Source organism: Gnatocerus cornutus, unplaced genomic scaffold (genome assembly GCF_029298725.1).
Source record: "Gnatocerus cornutus isolate USDA-ARS CGAHR unplaced genomic scaffold, icGnaCorn1.1 ctg00000023.1, whole genome shotgun sequence".
Lineage (NCBI taxonomy): Eukaryota > Metazoa > Arthropoda > Insecta > Coleoptera > Tenebrionidae > Gnatocerus > Gnatocerus cornutus.
Window position 1 is genome coordinate 4,660,982 of NW_028275375.1, and position 17,588 is coordinate 4,678,569.

A 17,588-nucleotide genomic window follows, 5' to 3' on the forward strand; every position below is an offset into this window, starting at 1 on the left:
AATATCGGGCAGAAGCGACTGATTCTAGAAATTTTAATTTTTTGGATCGAGCGGAAACTGCGAAAATTTTTCATCAAGGGTTGTAACTCTGGTAATTTTAACGGCACAGCAACCAAATTTGGGGAGGATACTAATTTAGACTTGGTCATTAACTGTGCCAAATTTCAAAATTATAGAACAGGTGTGACTGATTTTAGAAATTTTTACTTTTTTGAAAAACCGAAAACTGTGATTTTTTTATTAAGGGTTGTAACTCTAGTTATTTTAACGTCAAACAAACGAAATTTAAGAAAATTACTCACTTGGACTTGCTTATTAATTGTGATAAATTTCAAAAAATTTTATAGACCAGAAGAGACAAAAATTTAAATTTTTTAGTTCGACATTTTGGGGATAAACCGAAAATTTCTCAACAAATACGTTATGGTCTCTAACTTTAGTAATTTCGACGACAGAACAACCGTATTTAGGGAAGTTACTAATTTAGATTTGGTTACTAACTGTGCCAAATTTCAAAAAAATCGGGCAGAAGCGACTGATTCTAGAAATTTTTCTTTTTTGGATGGAGCGGTAACTGCGAAAATTTTTATCATGGGTAGTAAGTCTGGTAATTTTAACGCCAATGCAACTAAATTTGGGGAGGTTTCTAATTTAGACTTGCTTATTAACTGTGCTAAATTGCAAAATTTTACATAAACCAGAAAAGACATAATTAAAAAAAATTGATTTTGACGATCAACCAAAATCTTGCAACAAATAAGTTTATCTTTATCTTTAGTAATTTTAACGCCACGACAATGAAATTTGGAGAGGTTACTAATTTGTGTTTAGCCAGTAACTGTGCCAAATTTCAAAATTATAGAGCGAAAGCGACTGATTTTAGAAATTTTTATTTTTTGGATGAACCAGAAACTGCAAAAATTATTCATCTAGGGTTGTAACTTTGGTAATTTTAACGCCAATGCAACCAAATTTCAGGGGTTTACTAATTTAGACTTGCTCATTAAGGGTGCTAAATTGCAAAACTGTACATAGACCACAAATGAAAATATGAGTTTTTTTTTGTGTGTGAATTAAACACTCCTGAACAAAAGCGTTAAGGTCTCTGGTAATTTTAACGCCACAGTAATGAACTTTGGGGAGTTTAGTTACTTAGAGTTATCAACTGTGTCAAATTGCAAACTTGTATGTCAAACAATATAAATTTTAGGATTTTTTTATTTTAAAGATGGCGCAAAAATTAAAAAAAAAATATTTGAGCTTATAACTCTTGCAATTTTAACGCCACAGCAGTCAAACTAGTAGAGATTAGTACCTTGGAGTTGCTTATTAACTACACCAAATTGCAAAATTCTAGAACAAAACTACCAAATTTAGGAATTTTTTGTTACTTTTTCTCAAATATTTTGGCATAAATAATTACGTTTCACTGATGTATTACAAAATTTGGACTGATTTTGACCAAAAAACAATAAAACGTCACTGAATCTTGACCCGATGGAGCTAAACGACCTTCGAGTCAGAATCAGGAGACAATCCTAATTTTTTTTTAGCAGATTTAAACTCGACTAATCTCCGCAAAACGGAAGCCTAAGAAACAGGTAGACCCGCAGCCTCGAATTCAATAGCTCCGTTACATCAGCAGCAATGCATTTTTTACGTTCCGGTACAGTTTATTACCCAACATTTAATTCCTTCCAAATGAGGCAAATCCTCCTTTTTGCGTTCCAGAAAGAAAACGGACGGAAATCGACATCCTCCTCTTCCGCTTTGAATGCAGTATTTTCCTCAGAATTTCTACTCAAAGACCTATTTTCAGTCCTAGAATGTATCACCTTTGACACACCATTGCACGACGCAGGTAAACCGCTCATCTTTCCTAATTATAATTTGTGATGTTAGTTGAACGACCTTTTGACACCAAAATATGTGAATTAGACGAGTTTGTTTATTCTCATAGTTTCAAACAAACATTTCGTGGCGTTTATTAGTATTACCAACGCAATTTCGTAATGGTAATTACAATTATTTACTTAAAAATGTCGAGATAATTTCGACATTATTACGTGCAATCAATTTGTTAATTGCTACATTATTGTCGACTATTTTTAGCCACAAAAGAGCCTCGTTTTTGCCATTTTATCGAATTGCAAGTATGCGAATAGTTTACATTCTTCTCTCATTCATGTACGTCGGACAAGGAGCGACAACCAGGTAAGTCCAGTGGTGGGGGCCACATTCACCTGACTTAGCTCAGCCACTTCTGTGGGAACAAGTTTAGTTTGTGTTGTGAATCTTGTGAAGTTTATGTGGATTTTACCGGTTTTACTGTGTGGAGCTAGCAATCGATAGGATTTTCAGAAAACGAGGCCTTATTACTTGTGATTCTCTTATCAGCAGAGGTGCGTTGGGTGTTCATGATTGTTACTATTTTATACAGGTGTTTTAGGATTTGTACCCTTTTTTTATTGTTTTTTTTCGTGTGAAAATATCGTTTTTGAGTGACCGCCACGTGCGCTTTTTGCCCGAAATAACAGTGCTAATTGGTGGTACCATGAGAAAGTACTTTCAAGTTCCTTCTAATTGTAGTTATTAAGATTTTCTTTCCGTGGAAACTCGTCATATTTCACATTACACCCATTATAATAATATAATTAGTTTCTATTCAATTCTTAATAGCTCCTCTTAAAATGGACCTCTACCATTGTTTCGTTAATTCCGATAGCTATAATTGCGCACCCACACCGTGAAGTTAGCTTCCAAACGTTACATAACGTGCAGATTTTTTGGATCTCAGGAAGACGAAACTAATAATGTTTACCTCGCACGACTTGGTTCGCGGGTTGAAGAACTTCAAGAACTTGAAATTTGGGCACTTTTGATAACATTTTCGCTTTCTAGTTATTGTTTTGCATGCCTGCTCACAAATTGTACCGCTATTCATTTTTAATGCCTTGATAACTATTGGAGAGGTCCGGGATTAGCGGCGACTGAGCCAACAAAAAGTTATTGAAAGTATAAACACTAACAATGTGAGAGATAAGGAACGAGGGGGCCGTCAAGGTTGCTGATAAGATGATTTGCGCCGCGGCGAATTTATGTTGGTGCCGGCATGTCTGAGGCGTTTAATTTACAATTTTACAACGAAATTTTAGCTTGGATTAGCAGATTGTTACATATTTCGAATTTGAGGTTTCTCAACGGAATTCTGTCGATTTCTCGCTTATTTATGGAGCAATCGTGAACTATTGGTGCTCATTTTACGCAGAATTTCACGCGGATTCCAAAAACGTGCGAATTTTTAATGTTCGTCAACAAATAACCGAATTATAAGCCATTAAAGTTTTGGATTTTTTAGAGCCCAATATTTCCGAAACTACGACATATCGAAAGATGAGGATTTTACCATCGTTTTCATTGCTCTTTTTTGTTAAGAATCCGCTCTCAAAAATCCAAAATTTGCTAGTCGATTTTTGGGGACAAAAATTTTGCTACTCAATAAAAAAAAATTCGTTTTTTTATCGTATCTCGTAAACTATTTGACCCAACAATCTCAAATGTGCCCAGTTAATAGATCTCGAACTGCTTTTTCGATCGATCTATGACTCAAATCAATTTTGATCGTTATCTAGTTTGTTAAGAAAATTTGCTCATTTTAAGCAAAATTTTACGAGGAATCTAAAACTGTCTTCATTGTTTCTCTACGTCAACAAATAGTTGAATTAGAGACGTTTGATCATTTTCAAAATTGTAAAGCTTTAAAAATAACAGTTTTCTAAGTCTAATTTAATCGATATCTCGCTTATTTACGGAGTAATTTTAATTTATTGGCGCTCATTTTACGCAGAATTTTATGCACAATTCAAAACTGGGCGAGTTTTTCCCGTACGTTAATAATTAAGCGAATAAGAAGCGATTAAAGTTGCGGATAGCGAATTTTTAGTTTCCAACTATTTTTACCTTAATTTCACTAAATTATATAATTTAAAAAATGGAGAGAACATTTTAAGAATGTATTTTTGCTGGGACATCCTTGAAATAGTCAATATCTAATATGAAACTAGAAACGTATCAATGATTATTATCAGAGAAAGTTCAATCATTCATTGCTTTTAATTTAGCATTTTTCCAATGAATCTAACGTCCTTAATCTCATGAAATTGTTTTAACTACGAACAATAGAACGATAAAGCGATCAATCTCGATCAATTTCTATTTCCACGTCCCTCCTCATCCGTTATGCCAAACAATGCGACCTCCATACATGACGTCCGCGAAAAATTATTATCCAGATCATGGACACTGCCATTATCTTATGGTACCCAAATCATCATCATGGTCGGCGAAGAATGTGGTCAGTCGTGACTATTGTACCAATGGTTGCTTTTCAGTTGAATAATTGTCCTTCGGTTTGGTAAAGAGATAGTTAGAAAGGACAAGTGGTCAACGCTAACATTCTCTGGTTACCTTTCTTCGTTGTACATATGTTGAGGATGTTATGATGAAGCTGGGGGTTTTTACATCCGCAAGTTGGTATGCATACTGATCCACCTGTATTGACCGTGAAGCCAATGAACTGTGTGATTGCTGGGGTACCATCTGACAATCACACGTTGAGCACCGTTTTATGGAGTTGGACTTAGGTATATCCGGATAATTATTACAGGTATGCTATGAATAACTATTGAGGTTGTTGTTCGTGGAAATCAGGTGTGAAGGAGCAGATGGTGCAACAGGAAGAAGACAAAGAGTTGGAAGGGAACAGAAGCGGATTAAGAGCCGTTGAGGGCTTCTAAAGAATGGACTCTGATGTCTTCCTCGGCTCTTTTGATTTATCTTACATTATCTTCAAAGTCTCTTGTGGTTATTTTCTCCAGTTTTTCAAGATTTTTATTTTACTTTTAGATTTTTCGTATTTTGTTATCCTCGGAATTTTCTAGTTTTTTTGCGACTGCATGATTTTTCTTCGCATTCTTTAGATTCTGGTTTTCGAGATTATTTGAATTCTTTTTAGATTTACTTTAAATTCTGCCTATTTCTCCTTAGATTCGCCAGATTTCCTTTAATTTATTTGATTTTTTTTATAGTCTAGACACATTTTGAAAAATCTCTAAATTTGTTACTTCTGTCGAAAAACTTTGACATTTGGCGTAATTAGTAAGTAAATTCAGACCATTAACCTCTTTTAATTTCATTTCTATAGAGTTAAAACTCTCAGAGTTATTTTTTTTTACAAAAATTTTGAAAATCTTTGTGATGTCCGACTAACAAAAGTCTCTAAATTTTGTTACTTCTGTCGTAGAACTTTGACATTTGGCTTAATTAATAAGTAAATTCAGACAACTAACCTCCTAAAATTTTATTTCTATAGAGTTAAAAATCCTAGAGTTATCTTTTTTTTTTCTTTTGGAAATTCTTGTATTGTCCGACCAACCAAAATCTCTAAAATGTGTTTCTTCTATAGCAGAATTTTGACATTTGGGATAATGAAAAAGTAAATTTAGACCATAAACCTCTTCAAATTTCATTTTTATAGTCGAAATTCTCAGAATTTTTTTTTTTTCAAAGAAAATGAAAATGTTTGTGGGGTCCGACTAACAAAAATCTCTAAAATTTGTTACTTTTGTCGTAGAATTGTGACATTTGGCGTAATTAGTGAGTAAATTCAAACCATTAACCTCTTTAAATTTCATTTCTATAGAGTTAAAACTCTCAGAGTTATTTTTTTTTACAAAAATTTTGAAAATCTTTGTGATGTCCGACTAACAAAAGTCTCTAAATTTTGTTACTTCTGTCGTAGAACTTTGACATTTGGCTTAATTAATAAGTAAATTCAGACAACTAACCTCCTAAAATTTTATTTCTATAGAGTTAAAAATCCTAGAGTTATCTTTTTTTTTTCTTTTGGAAATTCTTGTATTGTCCGACCAACCAAAATCTCTAAAATGTGTTTCTTCTATAGCAGAATTTTGACATTTGGGATAATGAAAAAGTAAATTTAGACCATAAACCTCTTCAAATTTCATTTTTATAGTCGAAATTCTCAGAATTTTTTTTTTTCAAAGAAAATGAAAATGTTTGTGGGGTCCGACTAACAAAAATCTCTAAAATTTGTTACTTTTGTCGTAGAATTGTGACATTTGGCGTAATTAGTGAGTAAATTCAAACCATTAACCTCTTTAAATTTCATTTCTATAGAGTTAAAACTCTCAGAGTTATTTTTTTTTACAAAAATTTTGAAAATCTTTGTGATGTCCGACTAACAAAAGTCTCTAAATTTTGTTACTTCTGTCGTAGAACTTTGACATTTGGCTTAATTAATAAGTAAATTCAGACAACTAACCTCCTAAAATTTTATTTCTATAGAGTTAAAAATCCTAGAGTTATCTTTTTTTTTTCTTTTGGAAATTCTTGTATTGTCCGACCAACCAAAATCTCTAAAATGTGTTTCTTCTATAGCAGAATTTTGACATTTGGGATAATGAAAAAGTAAATTTAGACCATAAACCTCTTCAAATTTCATTTTTATAGTCGAAATTCTCAGAATTTTTTTTTTTCAAAGAAAATGAAAATGTTTGTGGGGTCCGACTAACAAAAATCTCTAAAATTTGTTACTTTTGTCGTAGAATTGTGACATTTGGCGTAATTAGTGAGTAAATTCAAACCATTAACCTCTTTAAATTTCATTTCTATAGAGTTAAAACTCTCAGAGTTATTTTTTTTTACAAAAATTTTGAAAATCTTTGTGATGTCCGACTAACAAAAGTCTCTAAATTTTGTTACTTCTGTCGTAGAACTTTGACATTTGGCTTAATTAATAAGTAAATTCAGACAACTAACCTCCTAAAATTTTATTTCTATAGAGTTAAAAATCCTAGAGTTATCTTTTTTTTTTCTTTTGGAAATTCTTGTATTGTCCGACCAACCAAAATCTCTAAAATGTGTTTCTTCTATAGCAGAATTTTGACATTTGGGATAATGAAAAAGTAAATTTAGACCATAAACCTCTTCAAATTTCATTTTTATAGTCGAAATTCTCAGAATTTTTTTTTTTTCAAAGAAAATGAAAATGTTTGTGGGGTCCGACTAACAAAAATCTCTAAAATTTGTTACTTTTGTCGTAGAATTGTGACATTTGGCGTAATTAGTGAGTAAATTCAAACCATTAACCTCTTTAAATTTCATTTCTATAGAGTTAAAACTCTCAGAGTTATTTTTTTTTACAAAAATTTTGAAAATCTTTGTGATGTCCGACTAACAAAAGTCTCTAAATTTTGTTACTTCTGTCGTAGAACTTTGACATTTGGCTTAATTAATAAGTAAATTCAGACAACTAACCTCCTAAAATTTTATTTCTATAGAGTTAAAAATCCTAGAGTTATCTTTTTTTTTTCTTTTGGAAATTCTTGTATTGTCCGACCAACCAAAATCTCTAAAATGTGTTTCTTCTATAGCAGAATTTTGACATTTGGGATAATGAAAAAGTAAATTTAGACCATAAACCTCTTCAAATTTCATTTTTATAGTCGAAATTCTCAGAATTTTTTTTTTTCAAAGAAAATGAAAATGTTTGTGGGGTCCGACTAACAAAAATCTCTAAAATTTGTTACTTTTGTCGTAGAATTGTGACATTTGGCGTAATTAGTGAGTAAATTCAAACCATTAACCTCTTTAAATTTCATTTCTATAGAGTTAAAACTCTCAGAGTTATTTTTTTTTACAAAAATTTTGAAAATCTTTGTGATGTCCGACTAACAAAAGTCTCTAAATTTTGTTACTTCTGTCGTAGAACTTTGACATTTGGCTTAATTAATAAGTAAATTCAGACAACTAACCTCCTAAAATTTTATTTCTATAGAGTTAAAAATCCTAGAGTTATCTTTTTTTTTTCTTTTGGAAATTCTTGTATTGTCCGACCAACCAAAATCTCTAAAATGTGTTTCTTCTATAGCAGAATTTTGACATTTGGGATAATGAAAAAGTAAATTTAGACCATAAACCTCTTCAAATTTCATTTTTATAGTCGAAATTCTCAGAATTTTTTTTTTTCAAAGAAAATGAAAATGTTTGTGGGGTCCGACTAACAAAAATCTCTAAAATTTGTTACTTTTGTCGTAGAATTGTGACATTTGGCGTAATTAGTGAGTAAATTCAAACCATTAACCTCTTTAAATTTCATTTCTATAGAGTTAAAACTCTCAGAGTTATTTTTTTTTACAAAAATTTTGAAAATCTTTGTGATGTCCGACTAACAAAAGTCTCTAAATTTTGTTACTTCTGTCGTAGAACTTTGACATTTGGCTTAATTAATAAGTAAATTCAGACAACTAACCTCCTAAAATTTTATTTCTATAGAGTTAAAAATCCTAGAGTTATCTTTTTTTTTTTCTTTTGGAAATTCTTGTATTGTCCGACCATCCAAAATCTCTAAAATGTGTTTCTTCTATAGCAGAATTTTGACATTTGGGATAATGAAAAAGTAAATTTAGACCATAAACCTCTTCAAATTTCATTTTTATAGTCGAAATTCTCAGAATTTTTTTTTTTTTTCAAAGAAAATGAAAATGTTTGTGGGGTCCGACTAACAAAAATCTCTAAAATTTGTTACTTTTGTCGTAGAATTGTGACATTTGGCGTAATTAGTGAGTAAATTCAAACCATTAACCTCTTTAAATTTCATTTCTATAGAGTTAAAACTCTCAGAGTTATTTTTTTTTACAAAAATTTTGAAAATCTTTGTGATGTCCGACTAACAAAAGTCTCTAAATTTTGTTACTTCTGTCGTAGAACTTTGACATTTGGCGTAATTAATAAATAAATTCAGACAACTAACCTCCTAAAATTTTATTTATATAAAGTTAAAATTCCAGAAGTTATTTTTTTTTACAAAAATGTTGAAAAGTCGTTTTGTTCGCCTAACCAAAATCTCTAAAATTTGTTTCTTCTATAGTACAATTTTGACATTTGGTATAATGAAAAAGTAAATTTAGACCATAAACCTCTTCAAATTTCATTTCTATAGAGTTAAAACTCTCAGAGTTATTTTTTCCAAAAAAAATGAAAATGTTTGTGGGGTCCGACTAACAAAAATCTCTAAAATTTGTTTCTTTTATAGTACAATTTTGACATTTGGGATAATGAAAAAGTAAATTTAGACCATAAACTTCTTCAAATTTGATTTTTATAGAGTCAAAATTCTCAGAATTATCTTTTTTACAAAAATATTTAAATTTTTGTTATGTCCGGCCAACAAAAATTTCTAAAATTTGTTACTTCGGTCGTAGAACTTTGAGTTTTGACATAATTAATAAGTAAATTTAGACCATGAACTTCCTAAAATTTCATTTCTATAGAGTTAAAATTCTCGGAGTTTTTTTTTTAATTTTGAAAATTTTTGTAGTGTTCGACTAACAAAAATCTCTAAAATTTGTTACTTCTGTCGTAGAACTTTGACATTTGGCGTAAATAATAAGTAAATTTAGACAATTAACCTCCTAAAATTTTATTTATATAGAGTTAAAATTCCAGGAGTAATTTTTTTTTTACAAAAATGTTGAAAAGTCGTTTTGTTCGGCTAACAAAAATCTCTAAAATTTGTTTCTTCTATAGTACAATTTTGATATTTGGGATAATGAATAAGAAGTAAATTCAGACCATAAACCTCTTTAAATTTTATTTCTATAGAGTCAAAACTCAGAATTATCTTTTTACAAAAAAAATTTAAAATTTTTGTGGTGTCCGACTAACAAAAATCTCTAAAATTTGTTACTTCTGTCGTACAACTTTGAGTTTTGGCACAATTAATAAGTAAATTTAGACCATTAAACTCCTAAAATTTCATTTCTATAGAGTTGAAATTTCTAGAGTTATCTTGTTTTTTCAAAAATTTTAAAAATTTGATAACAGCTCCTTGGATGTTCTAGATTTTACCTTGAGTTTCTCTGGATTGTTATAAATTCTCCCATTTTTTTGTTAAAATTACCATCTATTCATTGCACATTTTGCATATAATCGCCTCTAAAAACAAACAAATTTTCTTGCACACATGCAAGCAACACTTCATTCCAAAGAAACGGTCATCAATATTCATGAAAATGTAAAAGTACAAAAATCGCCACTCTCAGTAAACAAGTTAAACGCTCGGAACAAGATAGCAAAATTTGAAATGAGGAAACGAAGAACTATGTGTAAAAAATCGTGTATCTTGAAAGACAATTTGATCAAGCGGTCTTCAGTTATGCAAAAACCAGTGATTTATTAACAACTTCCGTGTTTCTCTGTTGAATTTCTTCATTTTTTCAGCACGTTCACCACTGTATTAATTATTCTCGGTGTAAATAAAGCGCAAAAAATCGATAATGGTTAGATGGCAATCAATTTCATCGGCGTAGGTGCGGTTATCTCTCAATTCCAATTTATTTACTTCTTCACTTCTCGGAGCCAACAATAGTAAAAACAGTAACGCTTGCCTGCTCTCATACTTGAAAACAAGAGTGAACACCAATTAAACCGTTGATTAGATCAAATTTCCTATAAATCGCTCGACAAACTCACCATGCGTTGGCAACACGTTGGCAAAGCCACCACCTGTCTTCCGGTGGTGGAAAAACCGTTGGAAGGGTGGCAGCGGCTGAATTTAGCTGTGCAAGGCGAATAAAATTATTCATATTTGGGTCAAGCATTTGTCCTTTCGCTGACTTAAAAGGTATTGCCGAGTTGGATGACTCATCCAGATCGGCAATAGCAGGCCATTGTCTTCTGGTTTCGCGAGCTGAGACCACATCTATTACTTCTGCTGGAGTTCCAAGGAAAAAGACGAATTGGCCGATCAAGCGTTGGTCTTTCTAGCGGATGTGACGTTCTTTTGTTTGCTTTATGGGAAGATGACCATAGAGGAAGTGGCCGTATCTGCCACTTTCCCATTATTTCGTAAAACAATGAAGACAGGTTTAGTAAGTCGTGAGATCGCACTGGAGAACAGGAAGTCAAGGTTACTTTTTTCAAAGCAAATTAAGCGTTTAAACATTTTTTTTTGCTAATAAATGATTACTAAACCGTTACGATGAGCAGCTTCAGGTGTTAACTACAGTGGTCCAGCGGTGATAACATATTTTCCTAGTTTTGTAGTAAAAGAACTGTTTTTATGGAGACGATTTAAACTTTCTACGCCGCGACAACAAAGTGGTGATTTTCTTTTAAAGAGCTAAATTATTGTCATTGACAATGATGGCTTTTGGTGGAACATAACTTTTACATTTAGCAATGCACGTTTCATTTCGGAAAATAGTTCGAGAGCGGTGGTATTTACCTTTTACTTTTTGTAATTTAGAATAGACAAAAAAGGAAACTTGGAGTTATCAAAGTTAATGAATTTGTGCAATTATCCCAGAAAATGATTAGCAAAGGTCAGAGTCGTAACAGTTAGCCACCTCCTCGTTGGATTTTTAGATCCGGATCTAATTAGAGAATTCTCTTGAAGATTGGATATCTAAAAAATCTCGATTTAGGAGAGACGCATTCCAAGTGCGATTTTTCTATTTGTGTCAAGTATTTGAGGTGCGAATCTGTATTATAAAAATCTAGAAACTCTGAAGATACTGTTGGGTCCTGCGGTCGATTTCTCGCTTATTTTTAATTATATTATTTGGGCTCATTTTGTGCAGAATTTCTCGTAGATTCTAAATCTGGGCTCGAAATTCACATCCGACAACAAAAAACTGAGTTATGGTTGATCAAAGTGTCATTTTTCAATGTCTCAGAAACTACGACAGATTTTTAAAAATGCTTTGCGCCATCGTTTTTCTCGCGATTTTTTACCTTTCTCGCGAAAATTCATGACTAAAACTATGCCAAACTTCTGATACCGATATCTCGCTTATTTTTGGAGTTAACTTGAGTTATTATACATCGGTGTACGCAGAATTTTCCGCAGATTCCAAATATGGGATTGAAATCAGATTCGACTACAAATAACCGAGTTATGGCCGATCAAAGTTTCGGAAAGTTGATTTTCATTTTTCGTAATTTTTAAATTTAAATATCTCGGAAACTATTTGAGATATTGAGATGCGGTTTGCGCCATTGTTTTTCTCGGCTCATTTTACGTTAGAAAATGTTCTCAAAAGCCCAAAATTCAATAGTCGATTTTTCGCGAAAAAAAATTTTGACTCAAACGATGGAAATTTTTATTTTTTTTTATTTTTGGCCATAGCTTGTAAACTATTTGTCCGATCGATCTCAAATTTGGCCACTAGATAGATTATGAGCTCACCTTTTCAAAACAGTTTTTGGCCAATGCCTCGTTTATTTATTAAGCAGATTCAACAAATTTTGGTCTCATTTTACGCAGAATGTCGCGCTGAATCCAAAAACAGGAGAATTTTTGAATTTTCGTCAACAAATAACTGAGTTATGGCCGTTTGAATTCTTGAGTTGTCGCCAGAGGACCAAATTTTTGAAGGTTCAAAACAATTCGTGCTCGATATCTCAAAAACTATTTCAGATATTGAGATGCGGTTTGCGCCATCGTTTTTCTCGCATTTTTTTACATAAGAAATAGTTCTTTGATTTTTCTACAGTCGAAATTTGCAGATTTTCGCAAAAATTCATGACTAAAATTATAGCAACGTTCTGAAATCGATATCTCGGTTATTTTTTGGAAAAAATACGTTATTATACGCCGAATTTTGCGCAGATTCCCAATCTAGGATTGAAATTCAGATCCAACAAATAGCGATCAAAGTTTCGGCTAGTGAGGCTTCGCTTTTGAAAATTTTGATTTGACTTTATAATCTAAATTTATAATAAAAATGCAATTACCGATACAAATTACGACGTTCAAGAAGCTGCCTATTTATGGATATTTAAGAAAATATATCATGAGATAAAGAATGCGATTAGAATTTTTTATCGGCGAGATACCATTGTACTTGATCTTGAATTTTCTCCAAAAATACTAGTAATTTTAATTCCTCTAATTCCCAAGCATTTCTTTTCCAGAAAATGCTCATTTCTTAAGCCACGCTGTCTTCGCACCCTCCAACGATGCATCTCAACGGCGACTCCATGGACTCTTCAGTGGAAAATAGTAAGTTTTACTTTCTTAACCATTAAAAGTCAACAACCTCTCCCACTATAAGACAATTAACCCAATTACTCACTTTATTACCCATAGATAGAAGAAATTCAATCAAGTGAAAAACCAATTAATTAGATAGCAACGTACTAGAAATTTATGCGCAGATTCCACGTAGGTATCCGCATCATTTTTGGCGAATCCATGCAAATTTATTCGCATCTACCTGTAAATTTTTTATAGAAGATGCTTCACCAAGGTTAGCATGTTGCATGAAAATCCTGTTTACGTGGGTCGCAGCTCGTTTTGTTTGGACGCTAATTGAGTTATGACATAACTGCATTTGGAAAGTTAGAAAAAAAACCGAAATTCGTTGACATTTCTTAGGAGAATGGGCTTTTTTTTATTGGAGTTATCGATTTGTGGGCACTTTTTTGCGACGCAGGTGTACATAATAGATTTCGACGTGCATTGTTGCTAATTCAAACAGTTGTCGAGTAAAGGTCACATTAAGAAATGTTTGCTCATTAATTTTCTAGACAAATACGGGTTTGACGAAGGTGATGTAAGAAATGCGAGTTTGAAGAATAAAAAGCGTCGACAATAGATGTTTACTGTAGAAGCGTCTAAAGAAATAAGTAATTTTTTGTTCATTGCCAGAATTTTTTTTATAATTTGTCCCTTTTGCTCTATAATTTTGTAATTTGGCATAGTTGGTAACGAAGCCTAAAGTGGTAACGTTCCCAAATTTCATTGCTGTGGCTTTAAAACTAGTGGAGTTAGAGCATTTAACATATTTTTTTGGAAGTTTTTGGTTCAGCATCAAAATAAAAATGTTAAAATTTTGACTCTTCTGGGCTAGAATGTTGCGATTTAGCACAGTTAATTAACAAATGTTGATTTGTAGTTTCCTCAAGTTTCGTTGGTTTGGCGTTAAAATTACCTGAATTAAAACCCTTTGTATAAAAAATGGGATTTTTGGTTTATCAAAATCAAGTCGCTTTTGCTCTAAAATTTTGAAATTTGGCACAAATAGTAAGCAAGTCTTAGTTAGTAACCTCCCCAAATTTGATTACTGTAGCGTTAAAATTACCAAAGTTACAAGCCTTAAGAAACATTTTTAGAAAATTTCGGCTTATTTTCAGAATAAAAATTACAAAATTTCTCTTGTTTGACCTAAAATTTTGTAATTTAACAGTTAATAATGAGCTCCAAATAATTATTTTCCTAAATTTTGATTGCAGTGGCGTTAAAATTACCAGATTTATAACCTTTAATACAAATTTTACGTAGTTTTTGACTCATCTAAAGAAAAAAATAATAATAAAATCTGTCGCTTTTGCTCTATAATTTTAAAATTTGGCACAATTAGTAAGCAAGTTTAGGTTATTAATCTTCCCAATTTTGATTACGGCAGCATTAAAATTCCCAAAGTTACAAGCCTTCATAAAAATCTTTCGGAAATTTCGGCTTATCTGCAGAATAAAAAATTCCAAAATTTATCTCGTTTGACCGAAAATTTTGCAATTTATCTCAGTTAATATGGAGCCCCAAATAATTAATTTTCCGAATGTTGATTCCTGTGGCGCTAAAATTACCAGAATTACAACCCTTGATAAAAAATTCACAGTTTTTGGCTCATTTAACGAATACAAATTCTAAAATCTGTTCTTTTTGCTCCATAATTTTGAGATTTGGCCCTACTAGTAAACAAGTCAGTCCAAGTTAGTAACCTGCTCAAATTTGATTAATGTAGCTCAAAAATTAACAGAGTTACAAGCCTTAAGAAAAATTTTTGGAAAATTTTGGCTGATCTTTCGAATAAAAATTTCAAAATAACAGCTACAAATAACTAATCTTCCCAATTTTGATTGCTGTGGGGTTAAAATTACCAGAATTACAACCCTTAATAAAAAAATTTGGGAAATTTTGGTTTATCTTCAGAATAAGAAATTCTCATTTGACCTAAAATTTTCTAAATTGAACACCGAGAATAAGAAGTTCCAAATAAGTAATCTTCCCAATTTTGATTGCAATTTCGTTAAAATTTCCAGAATTACAATCAAATTACAAGAAAAAATTTACAGTTTTTGGCTAATCTAAAGATGAAATTTTTTTAAAATCTGTCCCTTCAGCTCTATAATTTTGAAATTTGGCCCAACTAGTAAGCAAATCTAAGTTAGTAACCTGCCCAAATTTGATTAATGTAGCCTTAAAATTACTAGAGATACAAACCTTAAGAAAAATTTTTGGAAAATTTCGGCTGATCTTTAGAATAAAAATTCCAAAATTTGTCCTGTTTGACCGAAAATTTTGCAATTTAACTCAGGTTATAAGGAGCTCCAAATGACAAATCTTCCCAATTTTGATTGCTGTGGGGTTACAACTCTTAAGAAAAAAATTTGGGAAATTTGGGCTTATCTTTAGAATAAAAATTCCAAAATTTATTTCGTTTGATCTAAAATTTTGCAATTTAACCCAGTTAGTAAAGAGCCCCAAATAATTAACCCCTCAAATTTTGATTGCAGTGGCGTTAAAATTACCAGAATTACAACCCTTGATAAAAAATTTACGCAGTTTTTGGCTCATCTAAAGAATAACAATTTCTAAAATCTGTTCCTTCTGCATTATAATTTTGCAATTTGGCTCAACCAGGAAGCAAGTCTAAATTAGTAATCTGCCCAAATTTTATTAATGTAGCCTTAAAATTACCAGAGTTACAAGCCTTTAGAATAATTTTTGGAAAATTTCGGCTGATCTTTTGAATAAAAATTATAAAATTTGTCCTGTTTGTCCGAAAATTTTGCAATTTGACTCAGTTAAAGAGGAACTTAAAGTAACTTATTTTCCCAATTTTGATAACTGTGGGGTTAAAATTACCAGAATTACAACCCTTGATAAAAAATTTACGCAGTTTTTGGCTCATCTAACGAATAAAAATTTCTAAAATCTGTTCCTTCTGCACTATAATTTTGCAATTTGGCTCAACCAGGAAGCAAGTCTAAATTAGTAATCTGCCTAAATTTTATTAATATAGCCTTAAAATTACCAGAGTAAAGAGCCTTAAGAATAATTTTTGGAAAATTTCGGCTGATCTTTAGAATAAAAATTATAAAATTTGTCCTGTTTGACCAAAAATTTTGCAATTTAACTCAGGTAATAAGGAGCTCCAAATGACAAATCTTCCCAATTTTGATTGCTGTGGGGTTAAAATTACAAGAATTACAACCCTTAAGAAAAAAAATTGGGAAATTTGGGCTTATCTTCAGAATAAAAATTCCAAAACTTATCTCGTTTGATCTAAAATTTTGCAATTTAATCCAGTTAGTAAAGAGCCCCAAAAAATTAACCCCTCAAATTTTAATTACAGTGGCGTTAAAATTACCAGAATTACAACCCTTGATAAAAAATTTACGCAGTTTTTGGCTCATCTAAAGAATAAAAATTTCTAAAATTTGTCCCTTCTGCACTATAATTTTGCAATTTGGCTCAAGCAGGAAGCAAGTCTAAATTAGTAATGTGCCCAAATTTTATTAATGTAGCCTTAAAATTACCAGAGTTACAAGCCTTAAGAATAATTTTTGGAAAATTTCGGCTGATCTTTAGAATAAAAATTATAAAATTTGTTCTGTTTGTCCGAAAATTTTGCAATTTGACTCAGTTAATGAGGAACTTAAAGTAACTAATTTTTCCAATTTTGATAACTGTGGGGTTAAAGTTACCAGAATTACAACCCTCAATAAAAATTTTTGAGAAATTTTGGCTCTTCTACAACACCTATAGGTATAAAAAATCTAAAATTAGTTGCTTCTGGTTTATAATCTTGAAATTTGGCACAATTAGTAATCAGGTATAAATTACTAACCTCCCCAGAATTCATTTCTGTGGCGTTAAAATTACCAGAGTTATAACCCCTAACTAATTTTTTCAGAACAAAAAATTTAAATATTTATTCTGGCAGATGGCAGTATAATAACTAATAACATAACATGATCTTGCTAAAACACACTTTCTTGTCGTCTAATCTCTCCGACACAGCTCTAAATTGACCTTTCATGTTATCAAACCTCAAATCTAATTCCACACTTTACTTAACCCAATTTCGCCACAATCCTCGGATTTTTTCGACTGTGAAGCCAAAACGAAAGAAATTGTGAAAGGGCTTTCGCGATATACCCACCACTTTACGATTTCAATCGGTGAAATTTCGACGGATTTTGTCCTTTTATGGCTGAAATGGTCATGACCCAGTACTCAACTCGACCTTTTTAAAGTTGTCAGCATTGTTTGGCTAGAGTGAAAATGATTTAATTATTGAATTGTGGTTTATTGATACCATGTTGTTCTAAGAATAATAAAATTAATAGAATAACTATTTTTATGCTAATTTTACTACGACTAGCTGCAGCGTCATTCGTCATTCTACATAAAATTTGCGGCCTTCGCTGATTGAAATGTGTTGGTAGCCCTGGCACTAATGTCACAGATAACAGACGTACGAATCATGCGTGGC

The 17,588-nt window shown here is 31.6% G+C and overlaps 1 protein-coding gene across 1 annotated transcript in view; it reads left to right on the forward strand.

The window, feature by feature from the left end:
• The first annotated feature begins 2,229 nt into the window (after nt 1-2,229).
• LOC148166507 (echinoderm microtubule-associated protein-like 2) overlaps nt 2,230-17,588 on the forward strand; it is a 47,798-nt gene continuing 32,439 nt past the window's right edge. Inside the window, exons 1-2 of the mRNA XM_088048938.1 lie at nt 2,230-2,402; nt 13,000-13,087. Of these exons, the coding sequence (XP_087905064.1) occupies nt 13,045-13,087 (43 nt within the window). The 5' untranslated portion in view covers nt 2,230-2,402; nt 13,000-13,044. The remainder of the gene's footprint in view (nt 2,403-12,999; nt 13,088-17,588) is intronic.